At 41.2% G+C, this 27328-nt stretch overlaps 1 protein-coding gene across 1 annotated transcript; it reads right to left on the bottom strand.

Annotated features, from left to right (window-relative positions):
* Positions 1 to 1193: 1193 nt before the first annotated feature.
* SKIL (SKI like proto-oncogene) lies at positions 1194 to 27125 on the bottom strand. The gene is made up of 7 exons (XM_044667734.1): positions 27061 to 27125; positions 25311 to 26474; positions 6605 to 6702; positions 4302 to 4552; positions 2875 to 3113; positions 2426 to 2650; positions 1194 to 2052 (listed from the first exon to the last, which is right to left on the bottom strand). The coding sequence occupies exons 2-7, from the start codon at positions 26409 to 26411 to the stop codon at positions 1894 to 1896; spliced, it is 2073 nt and encodes a 690-aa protein (XP_044523669.1). The 5' UTR covers positions 26412 to 26474; positions 27061 to 27125; the 3' UTR covers positions 1194 to 1893.
* Positions 27126 to 27328: the final 203 nt, after the last annotated feature.

The following is a 27328-nucleotide window of genomic DNA, read 5'->3' as shown; positions in this document are numbered from 1 at the left end:
CTTTTTACTGGATTTTATGTTGACATGTTAACTAAGCCTACCATTTATAGTCTTTGTAAGACAGACTGTTTGGAGTGACTTTGAGAAAAAGGAAACTTTCTCCATATGCTGAAGAGATAAAAAATAACCATGTATCTCCTAATTTTTAACAACTGGAATACAAGATCATAAACTTTTGTGTTTCTCTCTCTCTCTCTAAAATGGGCGGTGCTAGTTTTGTCTGTTTGAATATTAACTTAGGAAAACTTCAATGAATGCACAAAAAACACATCTTATTTGTTTGAATTGATTCTTTGTTCATTTGAGGGGTACAAATTATTTTAGGGCACATAAATACCATTTATAGTGAATCACAAAATTAATTCTTTAAAGTAATGAACCAGAGGCTTAAATGTTTTTAATCGCTACAAAGTGCCTAATTTGCATCCATCCTGAAAGCAGGATTTGGTAATCTATATATCTAAAAAATAAAATAAAATAAAATCCAACCCTATATCTATATTTGTAAGTGGTTTTATCTAATAGTTATCAAACAGTACCTTATGAGAGACTATCAAAAAGCATGGAAAAATATTTTCAATGAATGGTGGCTTCAGTGTATGTCATGAAAAAACTTGAATGCTACTATTTTAGCTCTTTTAAATAAATGGATAATTAAGGTGAAATCTGGCATTAGAGAATGACAGACTTATCTGTGCAAAAAAAAAAAAAAAAAGTGCAAGAGTTTACTTTCCCACATGGAATTCCTGTCTTGCTTCTGGAAATTGTCTGAAAATCAGCAGATATCTGGATTTTCCCATGCATTAATTTATGGTGCATTCATACCTAATGGCTGCAAATTCCTGATTTTTAATATTAAAGAGCTAAATGAACGTGGTCCATTTGCAGAGATTTTGGTAAGATTTACCTTGACATTTAAATATACAAAAATTCAAAATGGCCATCCAAGTATTTCATATTTTACAACCCAAAGAAAAACAAACCCACAGTATAAACATCGGTGTGATCCCTAACTATATATAAAAACTGTACAGGAGAGAAGCTAATAGATACCAAAGTAGCTGATCTACATGAATGATAACACAAGTGATTCCCTCCCTTCCCCACCCCTAAAAATTATTCCTTTTTTCATGTCACTTTTAGGCCAAATAATTAGGCTCAGGGAATCTAAAAAATAAGTCCCAATTATTACTTTTAGTTCAACGTCCTAGAGTTGCTGCCTGAAAAAAATAAAAATACCTCACACAAGCACATTTAAACAGGGAAAAGAAAAACAGGACACCCCCCCACCCCCGTCTGTCGGCCGGTTCTTTCCCATAGCAGCAGCGCATCGTGAATCCCTCCACCATCGTTTGTGGAACTTCCTACCACAGTCAAGAGAGTCACCCAGGAACGTTCTCTACGGAGCCGGGAATCGGCAACGGCCACTTACCGAGAACACGTCGTCCATTTTAACACTCAAAAAAGACAGGGCCGGCGCACATCCGAGGTTTAATAGTGAAGAATGAAGACACCAAAAATCTCATGGAAAGCGTTTCCAAGAGCAAGTGTGAAAGGCGGGAACGAGAAATGGAGCAGAGGGCTCTCCCGTCTGCGGCTGCTTCACAAGGGCAGATGGCAGGCGCCTGCCTCACAGAGGGGCAGATGCCTGGGCTGCGCCTAGTCCGTGTGACTAGTTGTGGGAGATATTTTTTAAAAAAACACTAGTACAAAGAAGCAGATTTTCATTCACTTGGAAAATCTAAAAATCTTAATATATATGTGCATATTTATAATCTCTTTACTTTGTGAACCAAAGTCAAAAGCCGGCCTCGGGGTTCTCCGTCCAGACGAGGCGGCGCAGTGAGAGCCCGCCGGGACGGCCGGGGGACCCGCAGGGAGGCCCCCCAACGTCTAGTCCTTGACGGGCTTGGAAGACTTCACGATCTGGTGCTTCAGCTCCTTTATCATCATCTCCAGCTTCTGCCGGGCTTCCCGCTCCTGCCTCAGCTCGTCCTGGAGCTCCTGCCGGTCCGCCTCGGCATGGTCCAGCCTCTGGCGCAGCTCAGCCAACTGCGTGCAAAAAGAGAAGCGCTCAGGACAGGCTCCCGGAGGAGGACAGTCCAGGCTGGGGGTCAGCCCCAAGGGGGGCAGGCCGCATGGGGGAGGGGGGCAGGCCCTATGGGGGGAGGTAGGCAGTCAGCGGAATGGGCGACCAGCCAACAATCTCCCGGGGGGGGGGGGCCTTGGCCATATGGGTCCCAAAGGGGCCATTTGTCAGAGCAGCCCCAGGGGGAGCCGCCCCTGCGCAGCAGGAGCGGACAGGCTCAGAGGGGCTCAGAGGGGCTGGGAGGGGCTCCCCAGGAGGTCCCCAGGAGGTCTGGCAGGCTCTGCTCTGGCCAGGCCGGGGAGGGGCAGGTTCACGCTGAGTCGGGAGGCCCCTCACCTGGGCCGCGTACTCGGCCTCCTTGTCCTTCTCCACGGTGGAGTCGCAGGCGCACTTCTGGCGCATCACCTGCTCGAGCTTCTTCTCGAGGTCGCGCTGCTCCACGTAGAACTCCTCCATCCTCTGCGCGTGCTCGCTCTGCAGCGCCTCCAGCTCCTTCTGCAGGTTCTGCTGCTCCTCCGTCAGCTCCTTCATGGCTCGGGAGCTGCTCAGCATCTCCACCTCCTGCGGAGACCAGCGGGCGGGAGGCGCCGTCACTCTGAGGCTCCCCTCCGAAGCCAGAGAGCGGCCGGGCCACGAGGGCCGCCTCAGACACGGCCGGAGAGCCAGAGGAGCCCCGAACCGAGCGCCGAGCCCCGCCGGGCCGGAGCCCCGTGTCTGAGCCGTTTCCAGGCCGTTTCCAGGCCGTGCCCGGCCGCGGCCGCCCGCCCTCCCGCCACCCGGCTTACCGTCTGGAGCTGCTGCTTCTTCTGCAGGATCGAGTTGAGCTTCTCCTGCTTGCGGATGTACGTCCTCATCACCTCCTCCATGATCTTGCCCTTGTCGTCCTCGCAGCTGATGTCCTTGATGATGGCCGGCCACGCCGCGGGGGCCTCCCGGCCCGCCTCGGCCCTGCCGCCGTCGGCCTCGCTGCCACCCTGGGCCTCCGCTTTCCTCTTGGGGGCCGAACCGGCAGGCGCGGAAGCGTCTGTCAGGGAGAGAACAGAGCCGTGTCTGAGTGACCCCCGAGGCCGGGCCGGCCGCATCGTCCTGGACAAGTCACGTCACCCCAATTCTGCCTCGGAACCGACCCTCAGCTGGAATTCTAAGTCAGAAAGAAGGAAGGGGGGTGCGTGTGTGTGCGTGTGCACGTGAATGGATGGGTGGATGGACAGACATACTTCTGTAGAGACAGCAAAAAGGATGGGTGATCTGCAGAACAAATGTAATTCAATATAAAAGTGACGCACGAGCGTGTCCTAATGATTACTTTAAAGTGTTCTGAATATCAAAAACAGATTTTTAAAAGGAACCCAGAAAAAGATTCGGGTGCTCCTTGGGAGGGGTCGGGTTTCTGGCCCCCTCGGCCCTACTGGACATGGCTAAGCATCTGCTCTTGGGGATGGCGAGTCCCCACATCCCTTCCTGACCTCGCCCTGCACGCCGGGGGGCCTCTGCGGGTCTCCCTTTTCCTCCCTGACCCCGGGAGCCTTTCTCACACCTCCAGGCAGCCCTGCGCCCCCCTCAGAAAGTGCCTCTCCAGGGGTTCGCTAAAAGCCGGGCTCTCTGGCCCTCCCTCTGGCAGACCCAGCCCTGCCCAGGGCACGGGGAGGACAGAAACTCTCTGGAAATCCTATGCAAGAACCACAGAGGCGAGGAGGCAGCCAGGGATGGAGGGGCCCAAGGAGGGGGGGTCCTGGGCTCAAAGGTGGCCTCAGACACTTCCTAGCCCCAAGAGCCCAGCCCTCGCCCTCCCTCGGCCCTCGTCCTCCCTCGGCACCGCTATGGAGACAGAAGGGGGGGGGGGGGACAAAGAAAGAGCCCACAGTCTGGCGGGCACCCCCGGAGCCTCGGATCCTCTTCTGTCTCCTGTTAAAGCGGTGACACATCAAGGGAAACAGGTGGCGCACACTGTGTTGGGGGGGATCCCCAAACACAACCACATTCTAAAACTTTGCTTCACTGTGAACGTCGCCTCAGAAAATGCACTGAACGTGGTTTGGGTCTAGTGGTTTAAATGCGTATCTTTGGGGACATTAAAAATCATCTTTTGTACTTTTTTCTTTCAGAGATTCTCCACCCTTTGGGGGAGCCTTTAAAAAAAAAAGTAAACACACTAAAACCCCCCAACCCTGGAGTCGCTTGAGAATTCCCTTCGCGCCCGGAGGAGGCTCACCTAGGCGGTTGCCCAGTTCATGGCCGGATTTCAGGTCCATCCTCTCCTGCTCCTCCAGGGAAAGCTCCGGGTACGAGGCGACCTTCTTATATTTGCCGCCGCTGAACGCCTTCTCCGGCGGCGCCCCGGGCCCGGCCTTGCCGCCTTCGGCCATCTTAGCTCCGGCTCTCGCGACTTCCTTACACGGCGACACGGCCGAAGTGAGCGACACGTTGGGAGCCACCACCTTGTCACACATGTAGAGGTAGTAGCTGAAAAGAGGGGACAAAAAGAACCCGGCTGAGGAGGGATGAGGCAGCGAGCGGAGGGGGAGGGGGAGCCGCGCCCCACTTCTGCGTCTTGCTCTGGTTCCGCATGGCCAGGCCCCTGGGCAGCCCCAGGGTGAAGGGTGCATCCCACAGGAGGGCGCACAGCCCAAAGGCGAAATGCCTAAAACCTGATCCCACAAAATGATCTCCCCTAAATACTTGAGTACTTGTATGACAACACATTAGACTTATGAACTATTTTCTGAGTTTTTTATTAATTTGTTTGTTGATTATCTCAAAATTCCCAGGCATCCCCCCTGCTTCTGTCCCTCCCTTCCCTGCACCACAGAAGGGCTTGCCAAAAAATGCCTGTGTGTAAATAAACGATGTCTTTCCTGTTTTGTGTATCAGTTCTTTCTCTGGAAGCGGACACTCACGAGTTGGTTTTGTTGTTTTGTTTTTTAACTCTAACCCTCCGTCTAAAAATCAATGCAGTGTATGGGTTCCAAGGCAGAAAAGTGGTACGTCCCAGGCAATGGGGTCAAGTGACTTGCCCAGGGTCACACAACTAGGAAATGTCTGAGGCCACATTTGAACCCAGGACCTCCCAACTCCAGGGTTGGCTTTCAATTAACTGGGCTACCTAACTGTCTCCACAAGCTAGTCTTCAAATATTAGTTCTGTGGCTGAATATGCTTTCTTAATTCTACTCATTTCTTATAATTTCATAATTTTTAAAAATTAGCCTGCTCATCATTTCTTACAGAGCAGCGGCCACAATCATTCCCCAATGATGGATGAGACTTATTAAGATTACTATGGAAGGGATTGGCAATGGGCAAGGAAGAGGCTGTAGGGGGGGCTGGTCATGCTGCAAAATCTGGGGATCCGTGGGAGCCAGCCTAGGTGCCTGCATCACAGCCCCCCTCCCCAAAAACCAAAGTCCAGCCACCCCGAGAGGAATCCTTGGCCAGGCTGCGCTCTGCCACCAGAGGAAGGGAGGAGGGAGATCATGGAGCCACGGAACTGGGCCAGAAGTGAGAGAGGCTGACCTCTGACCCCTGATCCCATGACCCCAAGTTTCCTAGGCTAATTAATTGACAAGCTTGTGGGATAAATGAATGAACATGAATATAGCAAATTATAATTACAAATGATCGAATTAACAATGCTAAACTGTAGAACAAAGAGACTTTATCACTGTAACTAGAAAGGGAAACCGGTGCAGCTGGCCTCAGAGCTCTCTTCCCCTAACTCTCCATTTCTTTGGATCATCTCAGCAAATCGCCTAGAAGTGACTTCCTTTTCTCCAATGCTATGCCCCCCCCCCCCCAGGGCCTGACGAAGGTCCAGCAGGCTCACTGTGGCAGCTCCTCTCTACAAAACCTCCAATGGAGCTGATCTTTCCCTCCAAACTTCTCCTTCTGCCTTGGCTGTGGGTGGCCTGCCCATCTCGCCTCCCCTCCTCTGGACTCACAAACTGTCCTTTACCATGCTGTGAAAGGTAATCATCTGCTGAATTTAAATTCAGGGCATTTAAAACAAGGCAGAGGCTCTCTCTATTTCCAGACTTAGGGAATGCATATTACCCAAGAGAAAAATCAAGGAACAAGAGAAAATGGAGACACAAATCTTTGATGTTCTCAGTAAAAATATGAAAAATTATGATTGTCAATCTGAAGCTATTAAGAAAGCATCTTTGTTTCAAAGTAACCTTTAAAAGGCAATCTTCGAGGAAAGGTGATTTACATACCTCTAAAAGAAAAATAATTTAGAAAAAAAGCCCACAACAATGGAATCTCCCTTGAGGATCAAAATACTCAATAGAACTCAACATAATGGAAAACTAAAATTCATGTTTCCAGTCCAGATCTTTCCTGTATCTCTAGACAAATTTCTATAGAACATAATTGTTATAACTTTACTATATTAAAAAACACAAACCAAAATATATGTCTAGCCAAAATACTCTTTCCCAAAATGATCAACATTGGATTTTTAAAGTTAACTTTTGAATAATCAAAGAAAGAAGTTAAATGAAAGATGGCTACTTACCTGGGATGGATGAATGGAGTGGGCTGAGAAACAGAGTCACCTTCCTGCTTTATAACTGGATACCATGATGGTAATTCCAGCCCTGGGGGTGTATCTGACTGCAAAAAAAAAAAAAGGAAGACAACACAATTCAATATTCATCTTCCAATATATCAATTTTTCCCTAAAAGTCTTATCACAAAATAACAAATATATGCAATATTATAATTTCACCAAACATTAATACAGCTTGTCCATAAGTTAACAATAGATTTTTCAATTTAAAGGATTCATGAATTATCCAAAGTGCATTTTGAAGTGGAGAACCCTCCCAAAACTTATAAAATTTCAATTCCACTTTGTTCCTGCAATTGCCACCAACCAGAGTGCTCCCCTACCAAACTGAAAGTGCTCAATTCTAACAGACTTTAGCTAATGTTCCATACTATTTAGGCAGAGGCTAAAACCAAAACTATGTTGTCCCTTTGATATAATAGTACCTACTAAAGGGCCCAAAGGGCTTTGAAAGACTGTCTGCCTTTTGATCCAGCCATACCATACTGGGTTTATACGCCAAAGAGACCATAAGGAAAAAAACTTGTACAAAAATATTTATAGTTAACACTTTGTAGTGGCAAAAAATTGGAAAATGAGGGGATGTCCTTCGACTGGGGAATGGCTGAACAAATTGTGGTATCTGCTGATGATGGAATACTATTATGCTCAAAGGAATAATGAACTGGAAGAATTCCATGTGAACTGGAAAGACCTCCAGGAATTGATGCAGAGTGAAAAGAGCAGAACCAGGAGAACCTTATACACAGAGACTGATGCACTGTGGCACAATCAATTGTAATGAACTTCTCTACTAGCAGCAATGCCGTGATTTGGTACAATTCTGAGGGACTTATGAGAAAAAAAAACACTATCCACATTCAGAGGAAGAATTGTGGGAGTAGAAACACAGAAGAAAAACAACTGCTTGATTACACGGGTCAATGGGGATATGATTGGGGATGTAGACTCTAAGCGATTACTCTAATGCAAATATTAATAATATGGAAATAAGTCTTGATCAATAACACATGTAAAACCCAGTGGAATTGTTCAATGGCTATGGTAGGGGGGTGGCAGGAGGGGAAGGAAAGAACGTGAGTCATGTAACCATGGAAAACTACTCCCCAGGTCAAAAAAATAAAAATAAAAAATAAAGGACCCATCTATCAGCAGAGAAGTTCCTCCTGTCAACAGCTAGGACAGCCAAATCAGCAATTTTTTATCTCTAAACAGCATCCAAAGCTGCTAGGAAGGTGAAGAGGAAGCAAAGAAAAAGAGAACTATCACTGCTATTTCCTTTGTATTAATTAGGTGGGGAGAGTGAGAGAAATAACAAGGACATGGGAACGGATCTAAGGAGAAGCAAATCAGGTGGGTGAGAGCAATGGAGAGAGTTATGGAAGGGAAAGGGAAAATATCAGAGTATATCCCATTTGCCAACCACATAGCACCAAGGAGAAAGCTTATCATACTACTTTTCTCCATTTAGCAACTAAAATACTTGCTCCCTTTTGAGACCCTCTTTGGTTTTCTCCAACATTTTTTTCAAGCTGTTACAAATATGGTCAAAAAACTCAGAAAGGTTAATCTCTAACCCATGAGGCAGATATTTAAATAAATTTTTTAAAAAGACAGATAAATACTATTACTAGAGAACTTCTCCTCAAATCTCCCTCCCCCCAAATCTGTAACCAGTATAAATCTTATAATATGATCATCATACTTACCATATGAGAATATGATGCCTAACTAGAGCATTGCCAGTTTCCTAGTTCCCTTTACATCCATCCTACAGTGGCCTGCGCAAGGAACTTGTTGCCAAACCTACAACTGATGGCAAAACTTTGGGGCTAGACCTGACTTCTTCATCTCTCTCTCCCCTCCATGACTCTTCCAAGATGCTCTATCAACAGATGTCCTGGAGTCCCACTTTCTCAGGGTAAATAGAAGCTATCTGCTATGAGCTCCCCTTCCTTGTCCCCATATTTCCAAACCTCCTCTTCCTCATCACCACTCTGTCCTTCACTCTTTTCTCTAAGTAGAGGTGATCTTTGTTGCCAAGACCAAACCTTTGACCAGTGTTTTCAATCCTAGGCTCCCATCTCCTTCAGTATTAAACTCTGTTAATCATTTCTATTCACCTCATCTTCTCCCTCTCCCTGAAACCTATAAATATACTTTAGCCTAACTCATCCTTTTAAGAACCTTTACTTGCCCTGCCATCCTATGAAGCTGTTGTCCTAGATCACCCTTCTTTCATTGTCAACTTCTAAAATCTTCTACATTCCCTGCTTCAAAACCTACTCACTTCTAAAGCCTCACAGACTTTGACTTTCAGCCATACAACTTTACAGAAACTGTTCTCTCTCCATCCCTATCCTGTCAACTTCCATGACACTTTTTTTTTATTATAAAGATACTTTACTTTTATCAATTACATGTATTAACAAATTTCTACATAAATTTTCTGAAGTTATATTATATATATATATATATGAAGTTATATTATCTCCCTCCCTCCCTTCACTTCGCCTTCCTGGGGCTGGCAGGCAATTCAATCTGAGTCATACATGTATTATCATAAAAAACATTATCTCCATATTGTTCATTTTTTGTAAGAGAATAATCATATAAAACAAAAGCCCCAAGATTAAAAACCCAAATAAACTACAGTGAAAAAGTATATGCTTTGAACTACATTCTAACTCCAACACTTCTTTCTCTCGAGGTGGATAGCATTCTTTGTCATAAGTCCCTCAGAATTGTCCAAGATCATTGTACTGTTGAGAGTAGTTTAAGTCCATCATAGTTAATCATTCCACAATATTGCTGTTACTGTTCTCTTGGTTCTGCCTATTTCACTCTGCATCAGTTCATGTAGATCTTTCCAGCTTAACACTGTTCTTTCTGGATCCTTTTCTTACCTGGCTGATAATGCCTCAGTTGCCTTTTCTGTGTCAACATTAAGCATGGACTCCTCTTCTCTCTAAGACTCTATCCTGGGCTGTCTCCTCTTTTCTCTTGATGATCTCAACACTTCTCATGGATCCAATATTATCATTTCTTTGAAGGTAACTATCAAATCTATATAGCTAGCCCTAAACTTTCTGAACTCCCTAACTCCCAATTATCCTTTCTCTGATTTCCCTGCCCACCTGCCAAAATCATCTTCACAGGGCCCAGGTCTGGCCTTGCTCCAAACCTCTGGCAGTTCTCCACTGTCTACTATTCGTCCAACAGGCCTGGCTTAGGCAGCCTGGCCCTCAAACCTCATTTTTCTTCTAGCCCAGATTTCTTATCTACTTCACTATTCCCCTTCTCATTCTCTAAACTTCCAGTCAAAATCTACTTCTGTGCTTTCACACAAGTCATTCTCCATGCCTGAACACATTCTTCTTATTTCGGCTTCTGAAGAACCTCAACTTCCTTTGAACCACATTCTCCCGAAACCTTCCCTGGGCCACCCTTCCTCCCCCAGGTGCTGATGCTTTGTTCCTCATTTTTCATTTATCATACTTAGTTGAGGACCAATCGTATTCCAGCGGAAGAATGTAAACTACTCTAGAGCAGGAACTATTCTGTTCTTGCCTCTGTCTCCCCAACACTCATAAGCACTTAATATTTGATGGCTGAACAAGATAGAAAGTAAAAAACAAAAAACAAATCCCTCTAATTTGTTAAACAGATACCCAGGTTACAGATTATAAATGACAGAAAGATAAAGGATCAGGAAAAGAAGGTTGCTAAGTACTTATCCTATCCTATGCACTAGCTAGATCCCCTGCCTGGGATTTTTTGTTCCCCTCATGTCTACGTCTTCTTCTTCTTCTTCTTCTTCTTCTTCTTCTTCTTCTTCTTCTTCTTCTTCTTCTTCTTCTTCGTTTCTCTGACTTCCTCCCATTCACCAGCCCAATGCAAATGCCTTCCCTCTTCACCTTTGTAGCTTCAGCTCTTAGCATGGTGCCTGTCACATAATAAGCCTTTAATAAAGGCTAAGCTGACTGCCTGACTGACTCTCAGGTAACTAACTGGCTCTGTTTCCAGGCCAGCCTCAAACAATGATTCAGAGATTTGACCTGGCGACTGATACTCCAGGTGCTACAGTCCCTTTCTCCTTAGTAGCCACAGCTGCAAGAAAGCCCCGGAAAAGAAAGTTCTCAACCCCAAAAGTCTTTGGCACTAGGGGGCAGCTGGGTAGCTCAGTGGATGGAGAGCCAGACCTAGAGATGGGAGGTCCTAGGTTCAAATCTGGCCTCAGACACTTCCCAGCTGTGTGACCCTGGGCAAGTCACTTGACCCCCATTGCCTACCCTTACCACTCTTCTGCCTTGGAACCAATACACAGTATTGACTCTAAGACGGAAGGTAAGGGTTTAAAAAAAAAAAAAAAAAAGTCTTTGGCACTGCCCAGTGACTCATCATCAGAAATGATCTGGTTTTATCAGTGGATATTAAAAAAGATATACCCGCCCTAAGGACTGTTAGGCCTTCCCATCTCATTTTCAGCTAAACCCTTTGTGTTGTCCCTTCCTACTCAAATCAGAGCTTCTTGAGATCAGCCACCCTCTTGCTTTCTTGATCCTAGAACTTAGCCTAGTCCTTTGTACCTAGTAAGCATTTAATACATACTTTTCATTCATTCGTTTATTCATTCTTGCTAGCAGGGTTTCAGTGCACTGATCTCAATTTTCAAGTGGACAGAAAAGTTATGAAATAGATAAAATATATTTTTTGGCTTGAGGAAAATCAAAGTCTCCAGGGAGGCTGAAGAAACAAAGTCAGTGGGAACTCGGGCTCATTAAGGAGTGACTCCACAAGCAATAATGGATCCATGATCCCTGGGGGATTTTAGAAGTTACTTCAGTCTTTATCTCTAATTATATATACACTACTGCTCACTCCCAACCATGTGAGTTTCTGTGCCTACCCTGTCATTATGAAATATAAAGGTTGGCTACAGTAGATAAAAACAGCTCAAACCTAGGTCACACAGAAGGGCTTCTAAAAGTTAATTAAGTCCTTGGCAAGTCAGTGGACTTTGAAACATAACCAGGAAATCTTCACATCCTACACTTGTAAGAAGAAAGGCAACAAGGAGAATTCCAGGCTCTCTTCTGGGGATTTTTCCAAAGCCATTTTCTATGCCCGAGTCATGGTAGAATGATCATTCCAACTCTTAATTTCTCAACAAGCTAGACTCTAGGGACGGCATTAAGGAAAGTCCACGTCAAGAGTCTCAGTCTCTGCATCCTACAATCAATCAATCAATCAATCAACATTTTTTTTAAATCCTTACCTTCTGTCTTAGAATCAATAATAAGTTTTGGTTCTAAGGTATAGGGTATAAGAGCTCAACAATTAGTGTTAAGTGACTTTCCCAGGGTCACACAGCTAGGAAATAGCAGATGCTAGATTTGAACCCAGGACCTCTCAGCTCCAGGCCTACCTCTCAATAAACATTCATTAAGCACCTCTTATATGCCAGGCACTATAGTAAGCATTTGGAGACATAAAAAGAGACAAAGTAGGGTCTCTGCTTTCAAAAGGTGCTTACAATCTAATAGGGAAGTCCATATGCAAACAAATATATGCAAAGCAAGCTAAAAAACAGGCTAATAAATAGGAAATAATGAACAAAGGAAAGGTACTAGAATTAAGAGGGGCTAGAAAATATGGGATTTGGGGTTAGGACTTAAAGGAAGCCAGGGAAGTCAGTAGACAAGAGTTGAGGGGGCATGGGGCCAGGGATGAAGTGTCATGTGTCACAGGATTGAATGGGTCAGAGAGTAAGACTTAAGATGCCTGGAAAGGCAGGAGAGGGCCAAATTATGAAGGGCTTTGGACACCAAACAGAGCATTTTGTATTTGATCCTGGAGGCAATGCAGAGACACTAGAGTTTATTGAAGGGGGGATGAGGGAGATGGTGGCTGAACAGAGGATGGACTGGAGTGGGGAGAGACTTGTGGCAAGCAGACCCATCAACAACTACTGCGATAATTCAGGTGCACAGTGAAGAGGGGCTGCACCTGAGTAGGGGGAGGAGAGAAGGGGCATATTTGAGAGGTTGCAAATGAAATTGATAGTCGTTGACAACAGCTTAGATATGATGAGGAATGCAAGAAGATTCCTAGTTTGTGAGTCTGAGGGACTGGTAAGGATGGTGGTGCCCTTGACAGTAACAGGGAAGGTAGGAGGGATCCATAATGCATCATCCCATGCGAAATGGATTTTCTGTCTTTCTCTTTAGAGCTTCACTTAGATAGTGTTTCAAGGGCACATACAAATTATTTGATATTAGTCTGCCATAAATCGTTACTGACTCCATGTAAGCTCTTTGTTAAAAGGTACTATCGTTATTTCTGTTTACTACAACCCTTATCTTTCATTCTCTCTTTCCATGTCAAAAAGCACTTTGAATTCTTAAAAACAATTTCCTCTACAGTTGACTTTTCCATATTGAAGGCCAATAACAGAGGCTCACATGGGATAAAACTTTTATTACATAAAATTTTAAAGTTTTGGCATTTAAACACCTACTATAGTAAAAATTCAAAGGGAAGCAGGTACCTAGGAAAAATCTTTGCAACAGATTTCTCTGATATAGGTCTCCTTTGCAAGATATATAAAGAAGAGATTCAAATTTATCAGACTAAGAGCCATTCACCAACAGATAAAAGATACAAACAGGCAATTTTCAAAGGAAGATGCCCAAGCTATCAACAACCATGTGAAAGAAAATGCTCCAAGTCACAAATAATCACAGAAATGCTCACTAAAACAGATTGATTCAAAAAGTTACTAAAACATGCATGCCCTTTGACCCAGCTATACCATTACTCGACCTCTACTCCCAAAGAAATCAAAGAGGAAAAGGACCAATATGTAGGTTCTAAGTCTGAACATGTTACCCTAAATCCCCTGTCTTCTGCAAGATCAAATATAAAATCCTCTGACCTTCAAAGTGCTTCTTCATAGCCTGTCTCCCCTCCCCTACTTAGTGATGTTAACCTCCAGGATGATGTTTGAACAAGATACTCTACCTCCCAGGCCTGGAAGGTTCTCCAGGCTTTCTTGAAACTTTGCTAAAATCCACCTGCTACAAGAAAAGAAGCATTTCCCAATCTCCCCTAACTCTCATGCTTCCCTCTGCTGATTATCTCCAATTTAGGAATTTTGCATGGCTGTGCAATTGCTTGCATATTGTCTCCCCTTTAGCCTGTGAGATCCTGGAGGGCAGGGATAGCCTTTGTACTCCCAGTACACAGGACTGCACTGGCACACAGTAATTTTTGACTTGGAATTCCTTTCACCAATTCAGGTCTGCTTCTTCTCTGCAGCTTCAATAGTCCTAGAGAACTGGCCAGGGCTTACAGTCAGTTAGTGCCAGGACTGAACCCAGTCCTTCCTGCCTTCAACATTGGCTGCCTATCCACTGTACCATGAATCTCTTTTGACATATCTAAATTTAGGAGACTCCTGTTTCGACCAAAGATAATTCCGAGATTTCTAGCTTTATTTTGTGTGCATGGGTCTCCTTTTTATTGCTACACAGTCGAGTGCTACTTCAATTGCACACCTTTACCTCCTCGACTCTACAAAATAGGCAACAGTTACTACTAGGACCTTAAAAGTATATTCTTCCTATGCCAATACTGTATTAGAATTCTTCCCACTTCCTTCCCTTCCAGGTTGTGTCTCCCAAATCTTGTCTCCTCAATGAACTACAAAAGAATCCTTAGAATTATTGGGAGACTGTTGTATCAAATGAATTGTATAAAAGATGGAAAAATACATGCAAGTGACTGTAATAAAATGGTTAAGGTTAATTTCACTAAGTTTAGCTAGAATAAACAATAAAATTCAACTATAAATTATCCTAACTGCATGTTAGGAGCAATTGAGGAAACACATACTAAGCAATGAACCATTCACAGATGCAGAATGGATTTTCTCATCCCTTCTCTATTTGTGTCAACAGACAAATTAGGACTTCAAAAAGGGACAAAGTGATTCTGCTGTACAACAGAGAGGCAGCTACAAGGCAGGAATAAAAATGAGATCCAGCACCATTTATCTGGCCCTAAGCCTTTCAACAGGACAAGCTGTTTATTTCGTCTATTTATCCACAAATGTGCTGTGTTGTTTAACAAAGAAGTCTGATGATTATAAATCCCAAACAGGTGAAATGTTTATCTCAGGACCACAAGCTAAAGTTCAGACATCTCAACCCAAATTTAAAAAAAAAACAACTTTCTTTAAATTATGAAACCATACAAAATTTCCTAAAATGCAAAGAAAGATTGACTTAATTAGGATTTATCCAAAATAGTTGATTTTTAAAAATCTATTTAAAAGTCCTAAGCAAGAAGTGTTCTTTCTTTAAAAACAAAAACAAACAAAAAAAAAACCCCTTACCTTCAGTCTTAGTATCAATTCTACATCAAGAGAGCAGCAAGGGTTAGGAAATCAGGTGACTGGCCCAGGGCCACAACAACTACAAAATAGCCTGAGGCCAAATTTGAGCCTAAGTCTCTCTGACTCCAGGCATAATGTTCTATCCACCACCCAGTTATCTAATTGCCCCTACAAATGAAGAACATTTTCCCAACTAGTTTTTTGTTGTTGTAGTTCAGTTTTTTTGTCAGTCGTGTCAGATTCTTCATGACCCCACTTGGGGATACTTGAGTGGTTTTCTAATTCCTTCACCAGCTCACTTTCTGCTCCAGTTCCAGATGAGGAAACTGAGGCAAACAGGGTTAAGTGACTTGCCAAGGGTCTCAGAGTTTAATTCAAAATGGATCTTTCTGATTCCAAGCCCAATGTTCTCTCTATTCATTGCACCACCTAACTGCCCTGAAAGTGTTCATTTCGAAATGTTTACCTTCCCCCTCCTTGATTTAACATGCTCCCTTGATCAAAACTCCTTTGAGAAGCGAACCTTCTAAAGAAAATCCAGTGTAGAAAGAGTGTGTTACAATCCGTATTTTTGTCTCTTATGTGGAAAAGAATCTCTTACATTTGGGAATAAAAATTAAACTAGCACATTCTTCATTCTATTTTCTGCATAAAGGAGCACACTTACTTGGATATGTTTCTGTTGATAGTTACTAAGTTTAGAACCTTAACATTTTCAAGTATTAAGAACCATTTCATCCATCTCCTGTTTCACACAAAGATATTGCAACTTAATACTAGAACTTAAATGCTTCCAAAATGATTAGACGCCATGCTCAAAAATGTAAAGAATAGGAAATGATTACTGCATAAATAAATACTTTATGGATCTGCCAACTGTATATTTGGTTTTGGAAATAAGCATTTTGACTATTTTATTCAAATAACTGGTTTCTTCAGTAATTCTTTTGTATTTTTTATATTTGGTATGTAAAGGAAAAAAATGATATACTGAAAAGGGCTCCTAGGGCTCACTAGACTGCCAAAATGGAACAAGAATTTCAGAACTGCTATTGGGGAAGCTAGGTAGCTCAGTGATAGAGTAACAGGCCTGGAATCAGGAGGTCCTGGGTTCATATTTGACCTCAAATACATCCTAGCTATGTGACTCTGGGCAAGTCACTTAATCCCAATTACCAAGCCCTTACTTCTCTTTTGCTTTGGAACCAATATTCAGTATTGATTTAAGAATTTTTAAAAACTATTCTGCCATCACAAAGTTAACTCAACTTAGTTTATGCCAGTTTAAAATAATAAACTTTCAAGTAAGTTCCAGTGCTATACCAAATAAAATGGGACACACTTCTGAATAGCTATGCTGGGATCAGCAGGAGCAGTCCCACCAATCACAAATGCAAATCACAGTCTCTGCCAACCTCAGTAGAGTCATCATGGGTTACTGTGGCCAAAAAATGTTGTAACTCGATAGCCAACATTCCAGCAATGGTGAGGCTCTCTAAGAGATGCCAGTCCATCACCAGACCTACAGTGGAAGCCCTTCCAGATTGGTCGGCTCTAATACTCCACTGGCATAGCCTTCAAGTACTCAAGACTACTCCCACTCCATGAGAGAGTAGAGTGGAAGTGTTACAAAGATCTAACCAGAATCAAACACTTACCAAAGACTTTTCTTACTATTTTTTTAATACCAGGAGTTAGGAAAATTAATGCTATGATAGATAAATGTCCGAATGTATAATATTTGATGCCAAAATAAAACAAGATAATACTAAGGAAGGATTAAGCCCCTGATTGTCAAGTCCACAAGACTCGCAAACCACCAAGAGCATAGATAGATGTATAGAGTATACTTACTACTCTAACCAAAATATTCATTAGAACTCAAGAGAATAATAGTTTCACAAATAAGCCTACCTAGCTCCTTAAGTATCTACCAGTATTTCTGACACATGTAAAATATATAGTCTGCCCTCCTAGGACACCTGTTACACAAAGAATATAAAATTATCACTCCACTCCTGATGTGATATCGGTTGCTGATTCCAAGCACACCAGCATATGATGACCCACATAGTTAACTGATACTTTAGACACAGAGTGAACAGACCTGTTTAGCAGTTTTTCCTATGTGTAGTAGCAAGAAATTTAAATGCTCGATACAAGATAATTTCAGTAGAATACAAAAAGCACACTAGTAACACTATCCCTGAAAAAAATCATACAGAAAAAACTAAACACATTATATTTCATCCAGCTCTCACCATGTTATAAATGAGTGATTCAACAACTAAAATAAAGAGAAGTGTTACAAGGTGGCAAGTAACTAGAAAACATACCGCATGAACTTTGTGTACAGTATTTTTAAAAATAGCTCTGCTTTCATGTTCCTCATTGCCTGAGAGAGGAGTAATGATCTTGGGGTGAAGAATAAAACACACATATTGTTGGGCATGGCATTTTCTTGCTTGATTATACTCATTTATTATAAGGACTGTGGTTTTTTCTTTTCTTTCTTCTTTTTTTTAGAAAGATAGAATTATGGGGGAGAGGAATTAGTGATGATGTTACCAAAAAGAGGTCATTGAAACATTTTTTTTTAATGCATAGAAAAGAACAGGGAGTTAAAAGGAGATACAGATAAGCAAGTTAGCTGTGAAAGAAACATATATATTGGATTTATTTTAAAGGGAAGAAAGCAAGTTATACATACAAGATTCACAATTTCTCATAAGCCTTTTATATATAAAATTTTTTGTTCATTAAATTCAGAATAATTTTTCTTGAATTAATAAAATGGAGGGCATGAGTTAAATGACTTCTGATATCCCTCAAGAAGCTGTTTTATGCACAGTAACATATTAATTTGAAAAATAAGTGACAAAGTGACAAATAAGTGATCTAAACTCTTCCTTTAAGTTACTGTGAGGCCTGATAGGCTTCTATTTAGTTTTAAACTCCTAATGCTCATGCTGGTCATTGAACTGAAAAAAAGCTTTTTGAGGAACAGCACAGGTACAAAGTGTTATCATAAATGTAAACCTTTTATTTTAAACTGCTTTAAACTAAACAAAATGAAAATAACTAGTCAGTAATATTCCTGTATATCAAAACTCTCAGAAGGAAATCCACAAAGCTTATTTTTCTTTTTATTAGACTCTTAAACACCAGAAAATTATCAAATTCTTTTCTTATACTAGAATTCAATAAAGCTAAGAACTGGACCTGTGATTTCTTTGGTCTATGGTTGAAGGAATCCTCTGCAAAAGCAAACCAAGATTTTCTCTGCAAGTCTTAAAGTTAGTTGCCTAAAGCACACTGAGAAGTTAAGTGACTTGCTCCAAGTCACACAATCAGGATGTGTCTGAGATAAGACTTGAACTCAGGCCTTCCTCAATTCAAGGCCAGATTTCTCTTCATTATGCCATGTTATTCAACATTGCTCCAAATGTGCAGGCTGCTTGAAAATCTTTTATCATAGAGGTAGTTACATGGCTCAATGAATGGAGTACCAAGCCTGGAGTTGGAAGGACCTGGATTCAGATACTTCCTAGCTGTGTAACCCTGGATAAGTCACTTAACCCCCAATGCCTAAACCTTGGTGCCCTTCTGTCTTAAAGCTTGTTACTAAGACAGAAGGAATGAGATTAAAAAAAAAAAAGCACCTTTTGTCATAGAGCTAGCTTATCATTGATATATTTATTACACACTTGTGACTCATGACAAAAAGGGGATATGTTGATTTCCAAGGACCCTAACAAGCTCCAACTTTGACTTCTGCCTCCTCCATGAAGCCTGGTACCTCGGATTTGTGTTTTCTCTCTCCTCATATTTTCCCAGAAGCCTTGGTTCAGTTCTATCCTTTGCTCCATCATTCCCAATTTTGTACTGTATTTAGCCCTAATAAGAATGTGAGGTCCTTGATGTTTAAAGGGTCTATACTGCAGATGACAGTTAAATGAAATATACAATCTCAACTAAAAAAACAGAGGTTACTATATCTCATATAGAAGATAAGACAGACAAGTAAAGAAGAAAAGAAAAATACATGCCAAAGATAACCATACTTCATTAGATTATGGACTTGGGATAATTATTACACATTACCTGTCACCAAATCACATACATTTAAAGTTCTATAATGTCATGATTGAGAAGTATATGCCAATTAGATTTTCCAATATCAGAAGTTTTTTAGGTAGACAACAGGAAGTATCACAGGATTATAGGACCAGAAGAGACAGTTGAGTCCACTCCCTTCATTTTATAGATGAAAAAAATGGAAGCCCAGACTAGTCAAATGATTCCCTCAGAAACACAGAATCTCAGATTAATGGTCCCTCAACCTGAACCTGAAGGAGCATCACACTTTTGTCTCCAAATCAAACAAGTAACAAGAAGAGCGGAGATCTGGTATTCTGACTCCCAATCAAATACATGTTTTTTCCCTAGGGAGCAATTAAGCCAGAGTCTAAGTAGCCTAGTCATTCATAAGGAGATATGAACAAAACGTCAGAAGGGAAACAAAGGTGTGAGGTAGATGGAAAAAAACAGGGCCAGTGTGAAAGCCCAAGATGGATTACTTAAAAAAAAAAAAAAAAAAGACCTCGAGTGGCAGTACTGCTCTCAAGGTCACTGAGGTCCTGAAGGTGTTACTTCTACCTTTATGGTATAGATACTATACCTAACTACCTCCTCAATGGATGGGTTTCTGCACTTTTCCTGGAGGTAATAAGCAGGCTAGCAACAAATAGAAACAAAAGCCTGAATCCTCAACCACACAGAGGGGCTTCCAGGTAGCTAACATTCTGGCCACCTCATGGATCCAAACTGAGGTAGGGATTCTCTCTGATCTGCCTCTACTTTATTAGGACCTCTCTGCATGCAAATATCTTTAGGATTCTTTTTCCTTACTGGTAATCATGGGAAAGTACTAGAAAGAGAATTGGACTTAAAAGTCAAAGGCCCTGAATGCCAGTCACACCTCTGCTAGCTACCAGCCAATAGCTAATCTGAGCCTCCATTTCCTCATCTGCAACATAGGGTCGTTTAAAGAGAACATCTTTGGGGAGTGACAGCTATATCCAAAAAAGCAACATTTTTTAAGCCAAGCATCAACAATTTTTTTCAAATATAGGGTTACTCATACCTAATTCACCTAGCTCACACAGTAAGTGTTAACAATAGATGAAAATGTGTCTAAGAGTACTTTATAAACTATAACCTACAAGACAAAGTTGTCAGATGCTCTTCTGATCAAAAAAGCTCTAGCTTCCACCTCAGAAATAATTTTGCATGAAAACTGCACATTAATGATTTAATGCCAAAAGGGAAAAATTCTATCAAAATATAATTCTGAAACTGGAAGTAGGGTTAGATGTTTTTTATATTCCCTACAATGGTATAGAAAGCAAGCAATGAAGATTAATGATTGAGTAATAAACTGCTGTTAAAAAAAAAATACTCAACTATTACTTTTGTTACATTTTATTGTATTTAATATTCTGAGACCAAATTGTTATTCTAGTGAGTTTACATATATGGAATTATGCTCTGAATAAAGATTAAGTGGAGGCTTTGACCCTTAAATGAAGTTCATCCCAGTTCACAAACACTTCTTTGAAACCATTTTAAGCACCTGGCCCACAGTTAACGGACACCGAAGGACGTGAAATTACCCAAATTCTTGATCGCTCCCTAGTTTTTACAGAAGCACAACTTATTAATAAAGCACCCACAGCCAGCAAAGTATTATTCACTGGTTGCACACACACTTTTGCCCAAGACTACGCTCTCTTCTTTCCCTTTTTTTAACTCTCCTCTCTCATTTCCACACCCAAAGTGACACATTTATTAGGACAGTTTGACTTTGTCTTCAAGGCTCTTTAAAGATAACACTTTTTTCAAAAGTGAAAGCCAACACGTGAGGCATGTCTTATTTCTTAAGCCATAAGGTGGCACTCTTCCCAAACTGCTTCTAAATATCGGACAGACAGCAGTTGGTCCAAGTGCCAGAGTGGAAGCAGGGACAATTATAACTGGCCTCCGTGGTGAAGAGGATCTCCTTCTCCAGGTAGCCGGAAATGGTTACTTTTCCTGAAGCAGGTCCCTGGTGACACCAAATTTCCAGCCAGCAAGTTCTAAGTCACTTTAGTCCCTCAGAAAATGGCAACAGTATTTAATTCTTACACTGGGCTTAGCCAACAGCTTTCTGTCGTACATTCAGGAAAGAGATTTAAGGGCTGCCCTGCTACGATGTGTATAAAAGGGAGGAACCTGTAAGCTTGTCTATCCATTCAATATTATGGGAAGAGCAAGGTGAATTCCAAATTACATCTAAGAGCAAAGCTTTCCTTTTCACCCATATTGTCTCCTTCCGTCCTATCAACTTGGGTTTAAAACTCGAAAAATGTTTTCTCAGGTGTCCCTCCCGTGGCTGGCCGCATGTACTTCCCCCCTTCACGTTCCTATCTTCACCCACAACCTCCTTCCTCCTGGCCCTCAGCCCCAGTCACCCACAATTCATGCTAGTTACCAACCAGGAGCAATTTTCTGGGAAAGCCCAACCTGACTACAAGCGCTACTTAATAAGAAGACTAATTGAAATACATTTCCATGTAGTACCATCTTCAGTTACCCAGACAACTGATTTGTTCCAACTCTCAAGTATTCTAGTAAGACTGTTATTTCACAGACAAAAAAGGAGGACGGTTTTAAGATAGGAAATGGGTATAGAAATTTGGACTATTAATATCCCTATCTCCTGGACAGGAAATGATGGTTGATAAAAGAAATGCAGAGCTAAGATTGTGTGGTCAACATTTTTTAAGGCAGGGAAAAGGTTATAAGAAAATGAATCCTCATTTTAGACCCTTTGGTTTTTTTCCTCAAGCCAAAACAATTTCATAAAAAATAAAAAATTGGAAATGCCCTTTAAAGTTGACATGATGAAATCTGTATTTAATAGGTGCTTCTGTTATAACCCTTCTCTCAGGTAAGACAGAAGCAATCCACTTCAACCTCTGCTTGATTACAGGATTAATAGTCTAAAGCAATGAGATTGGCCAAATGCTTTTCAAAAGGCAATAAACAAGAGGTGCATTATTTGCATGTGCTTCAACTAACCAAGAATAGAGCCTAACTAAAAGCCCGAGGGGCCAGGGCTTTAATTTACAGGAAGCTTCCGGGTGAGGAAGGGAGGGCCTAACCAAGCAGATATTACAGCAAATAATATTTCATTGAAAGACTTTTAGAAGTACCCTTTCAGCAGTTAAAGGAAGCAAGATAATAAAAATATCCCTTACTCACTTTACACTCATGAAAAGATTTGGGACCTTGAAAATTCTGTCCATAAACATTCATTTTTACTATGCACAAACTTGTGTTTCTCATTCTACTCAAAAATCTTTAGAAAAATCAACAATTCTCCCAAGGAAATGAAAGAGTAACAAACAAGGGGGCCATTTCCCTTTTCCCCTATCAGGATTACTTTAATTCTAGGAAATGAGGAGCATTGGCCTATCAATTTTAAAGTTTTTGTTTTTTAAGTAAAATCTATTCAAGGAAGCTTCAGCTATACAAATGCAAATTAAAGTACCAATTATGTTAGCTTCCAAAATAAATGTGATTCTAACTGTATAATGGATAGTAATACCCAAATGACATTATTAAAACATGAAGGCAAAAAAGATTGTTTCTATTTCACCATACTTGTGTGTGTTATAACAGATTAGTTTGAAATGAGAGTGCAGCAATCAACTCACTACCCAAAATGTTTCTCCATTCCAGGTTTACATACATGTAAATAGGGTTAGGGGATTAGATCTGTGATTTTACCATATAGAGAACTCCCAAATGAGGAAATTCCCTACAAATGGCAAAGCAGCTTAGAGCACTAAGAGACTCAGAGGTATTGCTCAGAACACAGTGTCAGGAGTGGGACTTGAACTCAGGTCTTCCTGGCTTCAAGACAATCTATACATATTTATACCCAAAAAATGAACCATATTTTAGCCAAATTAAAAAAAATGTTTAAACCCTTACCTTCCATCTTGGAGTCAATACTGTGTAAGGGCTAGGCAATGGGGGGCAAGTGACTTACTCAGGGTCACACAGCTAGGAAGTGTCTGAGGCCAGATTTGAACCTAGGACTTCCCATCTCTAGGCCTGGCTCTCAAACCACTGAGCCACCCAGGTGCCCCCTTAGTTTAATTTAAAAGGAAAACAGGCCCAATGCAACTGCTTTTTCAATTTTTTTTTTCTAAGATTTCCTATCACAATACCTTCTGCTTTCTGAAAATTGTTTAAACCACAGAGGGTATTACATACAAATATAAGCAAGACAGCAGTCCGGAGGTAGCCTGGACACAATGTTGAGCTTGGAGGCCAAGGAGACCAAAATGAGTTCAAATTCTGCCTGTGACTGAGCAGCTGGTGACCCTGGGAAACTCACTGAGCTCTGCAGTTTCAAATTTCCTCATCTAAGGATAACAACACTAGTAGCCACCAAGGGTTTCTGTCTGGCTCAAATGAGGTGAGGTACTTAAGGAGTCTTGCAAACTCAGAATTACTTAAAAATGTCAGTTCTTAATGAGTAACAATGCTCAAATTTACTATTAACAGGTAAGTATAAACAGAAGGACATATAATCACATCGCAAAAGACTGAAGGTGAGTCTGAATCTTAATAAAACCAGAGGACAGCCTTTAGTTTGAGCTAAGCAGGTACAAGGAAATGGCCTTTCCTATCCCCTTGGTTCTAACTTTGTATCCTAAAACCACAAAAGAGACTTTTACCAGAATAACCACCACAAACTTCATGGCAGAACCAGCCACTCAGGAGGATACCGGGCACGCCAGAAAGGTCAATCTTTACTCAATATGAATAAGGACATTATTCATATAAGAAGGAAGCATTGCTATTACATATATATATGTACATATTTCTGTGAGGTGAACTTGCTAAGGTATCTCATTTCAGTATGAAGTTAAAATAAGTTGGGTGTAAATCTGGAAATTTGAAGAGATATGTTGTAAGGATTAAAACAACTTTGCTTTAAAAAAAAAAAAACCTGAGCCTACCCATGCAGGTGAGCTCCAACTTTGGGAGTGGAAAGGAGCATTTATTAAGCACCTACTACATTTCAAATACTCTGATAAATATAGGGAGCCAAGCAGGAAGTCAGATATTTCCAAACTTAATCTGGTTGAAATAGTCCATAGTAATATACCCTGGCAGAAGCAGATTTTCTCTTTCATTTTCTAACACCAGAACTGAGCAGATAACATAATTCTCGTATCTTGAAAGGGCAATGTTCTCATATCCAGGGCAGGGAATCAAAATTCTATTCTATGCTATGCTCTTTACTATAGTACATTTGTATGCCCTGTGACCTTCAAGGAGTCATTTAACCTGTGCTGCATTTTCTTCTTCTTCTTCTTCTGGAAAAACAGCCAAAGATATTTTGAAGAATTAAAAGCTACACAGCTATTCTTGTGACTAAGGATTTTCAAATGAAAAATTATTTACTGCTTTTCAATCTCAAGAAATTTACTCATCATAATATAATATTGAGACCTTCAAGAAAGAGGCTTATATATGAATTAAGAAAGCTAGATATGGGGAAAAATGTTTATTTAGCCTTTTAAACTGTACAAGGGTTGGACTAACCACATCAACATCATCTCACAAGATTTTCTCCCTTCCTCTTGTTTGATCTAAATTTTTACCTTTCTAAATTTTTGCTCATTTCTCCTGCTATTTAGATAACTCCACACCATAATAATTTAGTCTTTTTAAAAACTCATTTATGAAATTTTAAGATTATTGTAATACTGTATCACAAATCCTTCAAACAAACCTTCTTTCACATTCCAAGGATCACGAAATCTAAATGATGCCAAAAATCACTGGTGTCACTCAAAAATGCCAACTGGGGCAAACCAAGAGATGTCCTTGTGGTTTCCTTATCCATTTGAAAAAGCAGCTAATGCTTAAAAGTAAATGATCACAAATCATAGAAACAGAACAGTTAGCTTCCATTTATCTATGTGAAGATATGATAGTCTCTCATTTGGCTACATCTGTAACCACTCCAGTTTCTTAAGCTACATCAAATTACATTTCTAAAATCTATCAAATGCAATTGTAAAAGGATGTCTGATTTTGAAATTAGCAATGCACTTCTAGAAAACATGTCTCCCACTTCCAATCAGAGCAAGTGGGCAGTTGTTCATATGCTAGAATGAAAACACTTACTTTGGACTGCGCTCTCTTTGCACTTGGGACACTAAATTTCTCCTTCATTTCCTCTAAAAGACTGTTGAGTTTCTTTTCTTCTGGAGTCCCTAAATATTTTTGGTTTACATGGAGATAGCAAGGCCATTTGGCTGATTCAAAGCCCCAGTGGCACGTCCTCTTGTCTGGTGATCTGTGCGAGTGCATCACAAACGTCTGGGGCGCAAACATTCCACAGCATTCCAGACACTGTATACACGGTGCATCAGGCTGAACGTAAAACTGGGGCGCAAATAAACCCTGGCATTTACCCAAGCACTCATGTTCCACTTCAAAGGCCCTGCCAGTTTCTTGTAACTGGGCCAAGGAGCTTTTAGCAGGAAGCATGCTACCATTTTGAGGGCAGGTACGTGGACGTAGCAAAGCATTACACAGTCTTTGAGCATCAGTGAGTGTGATCAGCCCACAGGATGGAGCATTAAACGGAAGGATTCCCAGCACCTTCAGGATGTGAAGCTGTTCGGAGGTACACCGTGAACAGTATATGTACAAGTCATCACACACGGTATTTATTTGCTGGAGTGAAAAATCCCGGAGTACAGAATTTAAGACTTGAGGCAAACACAGTCTCTTTTCTCCTCCAACCTGGAAACAAGAGATGGATTCCCCCTCCAGGACAGTCTGAGTAAGTTCTGTGGAGCTATCTGGGGGGATGAGCAATGGCCCAGGAAGAATCTGAGGTGATGGAAGAGGCAAGAATACCGTAGGTGACATGCTTTCTTGGGAATAGCGTGCTGAAAATGCTGCAGGCCCACCCAGGGAGCTCTGACTACTTAAGTGGAATTGTGCCAGTGTGTGCTTTAAGCTAGGGTTTAAATGCAAAGGTTCAGACACAGAATTACAGCTTGGTTTGGCCTTTTCCCCATCAGTCTCCATTGGAGTTTCGCCATAATCATCCATGTTCTCTTTCTTCACAGTTGGCAAAGAATTTATCAGCACTTTCCCATTTACATGCATTTCTGTCATCATTTTTTTCAAGGGAGGGCTACCCTCATCTCTTAGCCCATTCCGTTTTTTATTGGAGCCCTGAACCAAAGGGAAGCTGGTCTGGAGAGTTTCCATGGTTGAATTGTTAAGCTTTAAATAATTAAGGATGAAATTTGCATCTTAGTCTGGAGGTTTGTTCTGGAAGAAAATAAGAAAATGTTTAAAGTAACTTTACTCTCACAGTCACACCCTTTTTAAAAAAAAAACCTTACCTTCTGTCTTAGATGGATATATTGATCCAAGGCAGAGGATTGAGCAGTAAGAGCTAAGCAATTGGGGACAAGGGACTTGCCCCGGTTATAGAGCTAGGAATCTCTGAGGCTACACTTGAACCCTGGACCTCCATCTCCAGGCCTGACTCTCTATCTACTGAACCACCTCCCTGCCCCCATATCTCTCTTTAAAGAAAGCTTTGATTTACTCAAAACACATTATATCTTTACACTTTTCTTCTGTTAAATATAAAGGGATTTAACCTTTTCACCTCAAGACTCCAAGAATAAAACACACACTACATTTTAAAGTCTGAGTCTTGTTTTATGTATTCTTCAGATTTATACTTTTTCTAATTTTAAGGTCATTAATTATCTCAGTTTGAAATGGGCTGACTCAAAGTAACATTATCAGAGATCTACATCTTATGCCATTATTTGTGCTCACATATAAAAGAATTATCAAAAGTCAAAATGCTTTTAACCCAGTGAAGATAAAATTTAAAATTCACCTGAGGATACAGGAAAAAAAATGTATTCCTCCAAAAATCAGTCTATGTTAGCAAATAAATGACAGTCTATCGTTGGCCCCCGTTTTGTGATGTCAGTAAAGATGACCCCGGACTGTATCTCCACCTGGATTTCTGCAACCAAAAGTAACAACACCTAAAGAAAAATCTGCCAGATTTGCTTCTTAGGCAATGCTCCTTTCATTCTCTTTTCAATTAATCTGCAATAAAGAAAAGAGGGGGTGGGGACAAGAAAGTTATATTTGAATTT

The sequence above is a fragment of the Gracilinanus agilis genome, chromosome 3, assembly GCF_016433145.1.
Source record: "Gracilinanus agilis isolate LMUSP501 chromosome 3, AgileGrace, whole genome shotgun sequence".
Taxonomy (NCBI): domain Eukaryota; kingdom Metazoa; phylum Chordata; class Mammalia; order Didelphimorphia; family Didelphidae; genus Gracilinanus; species Gracilinanus agilis.
This window is presented reverse-complemented; position numbering and strand designations above follow the sequence as displayed.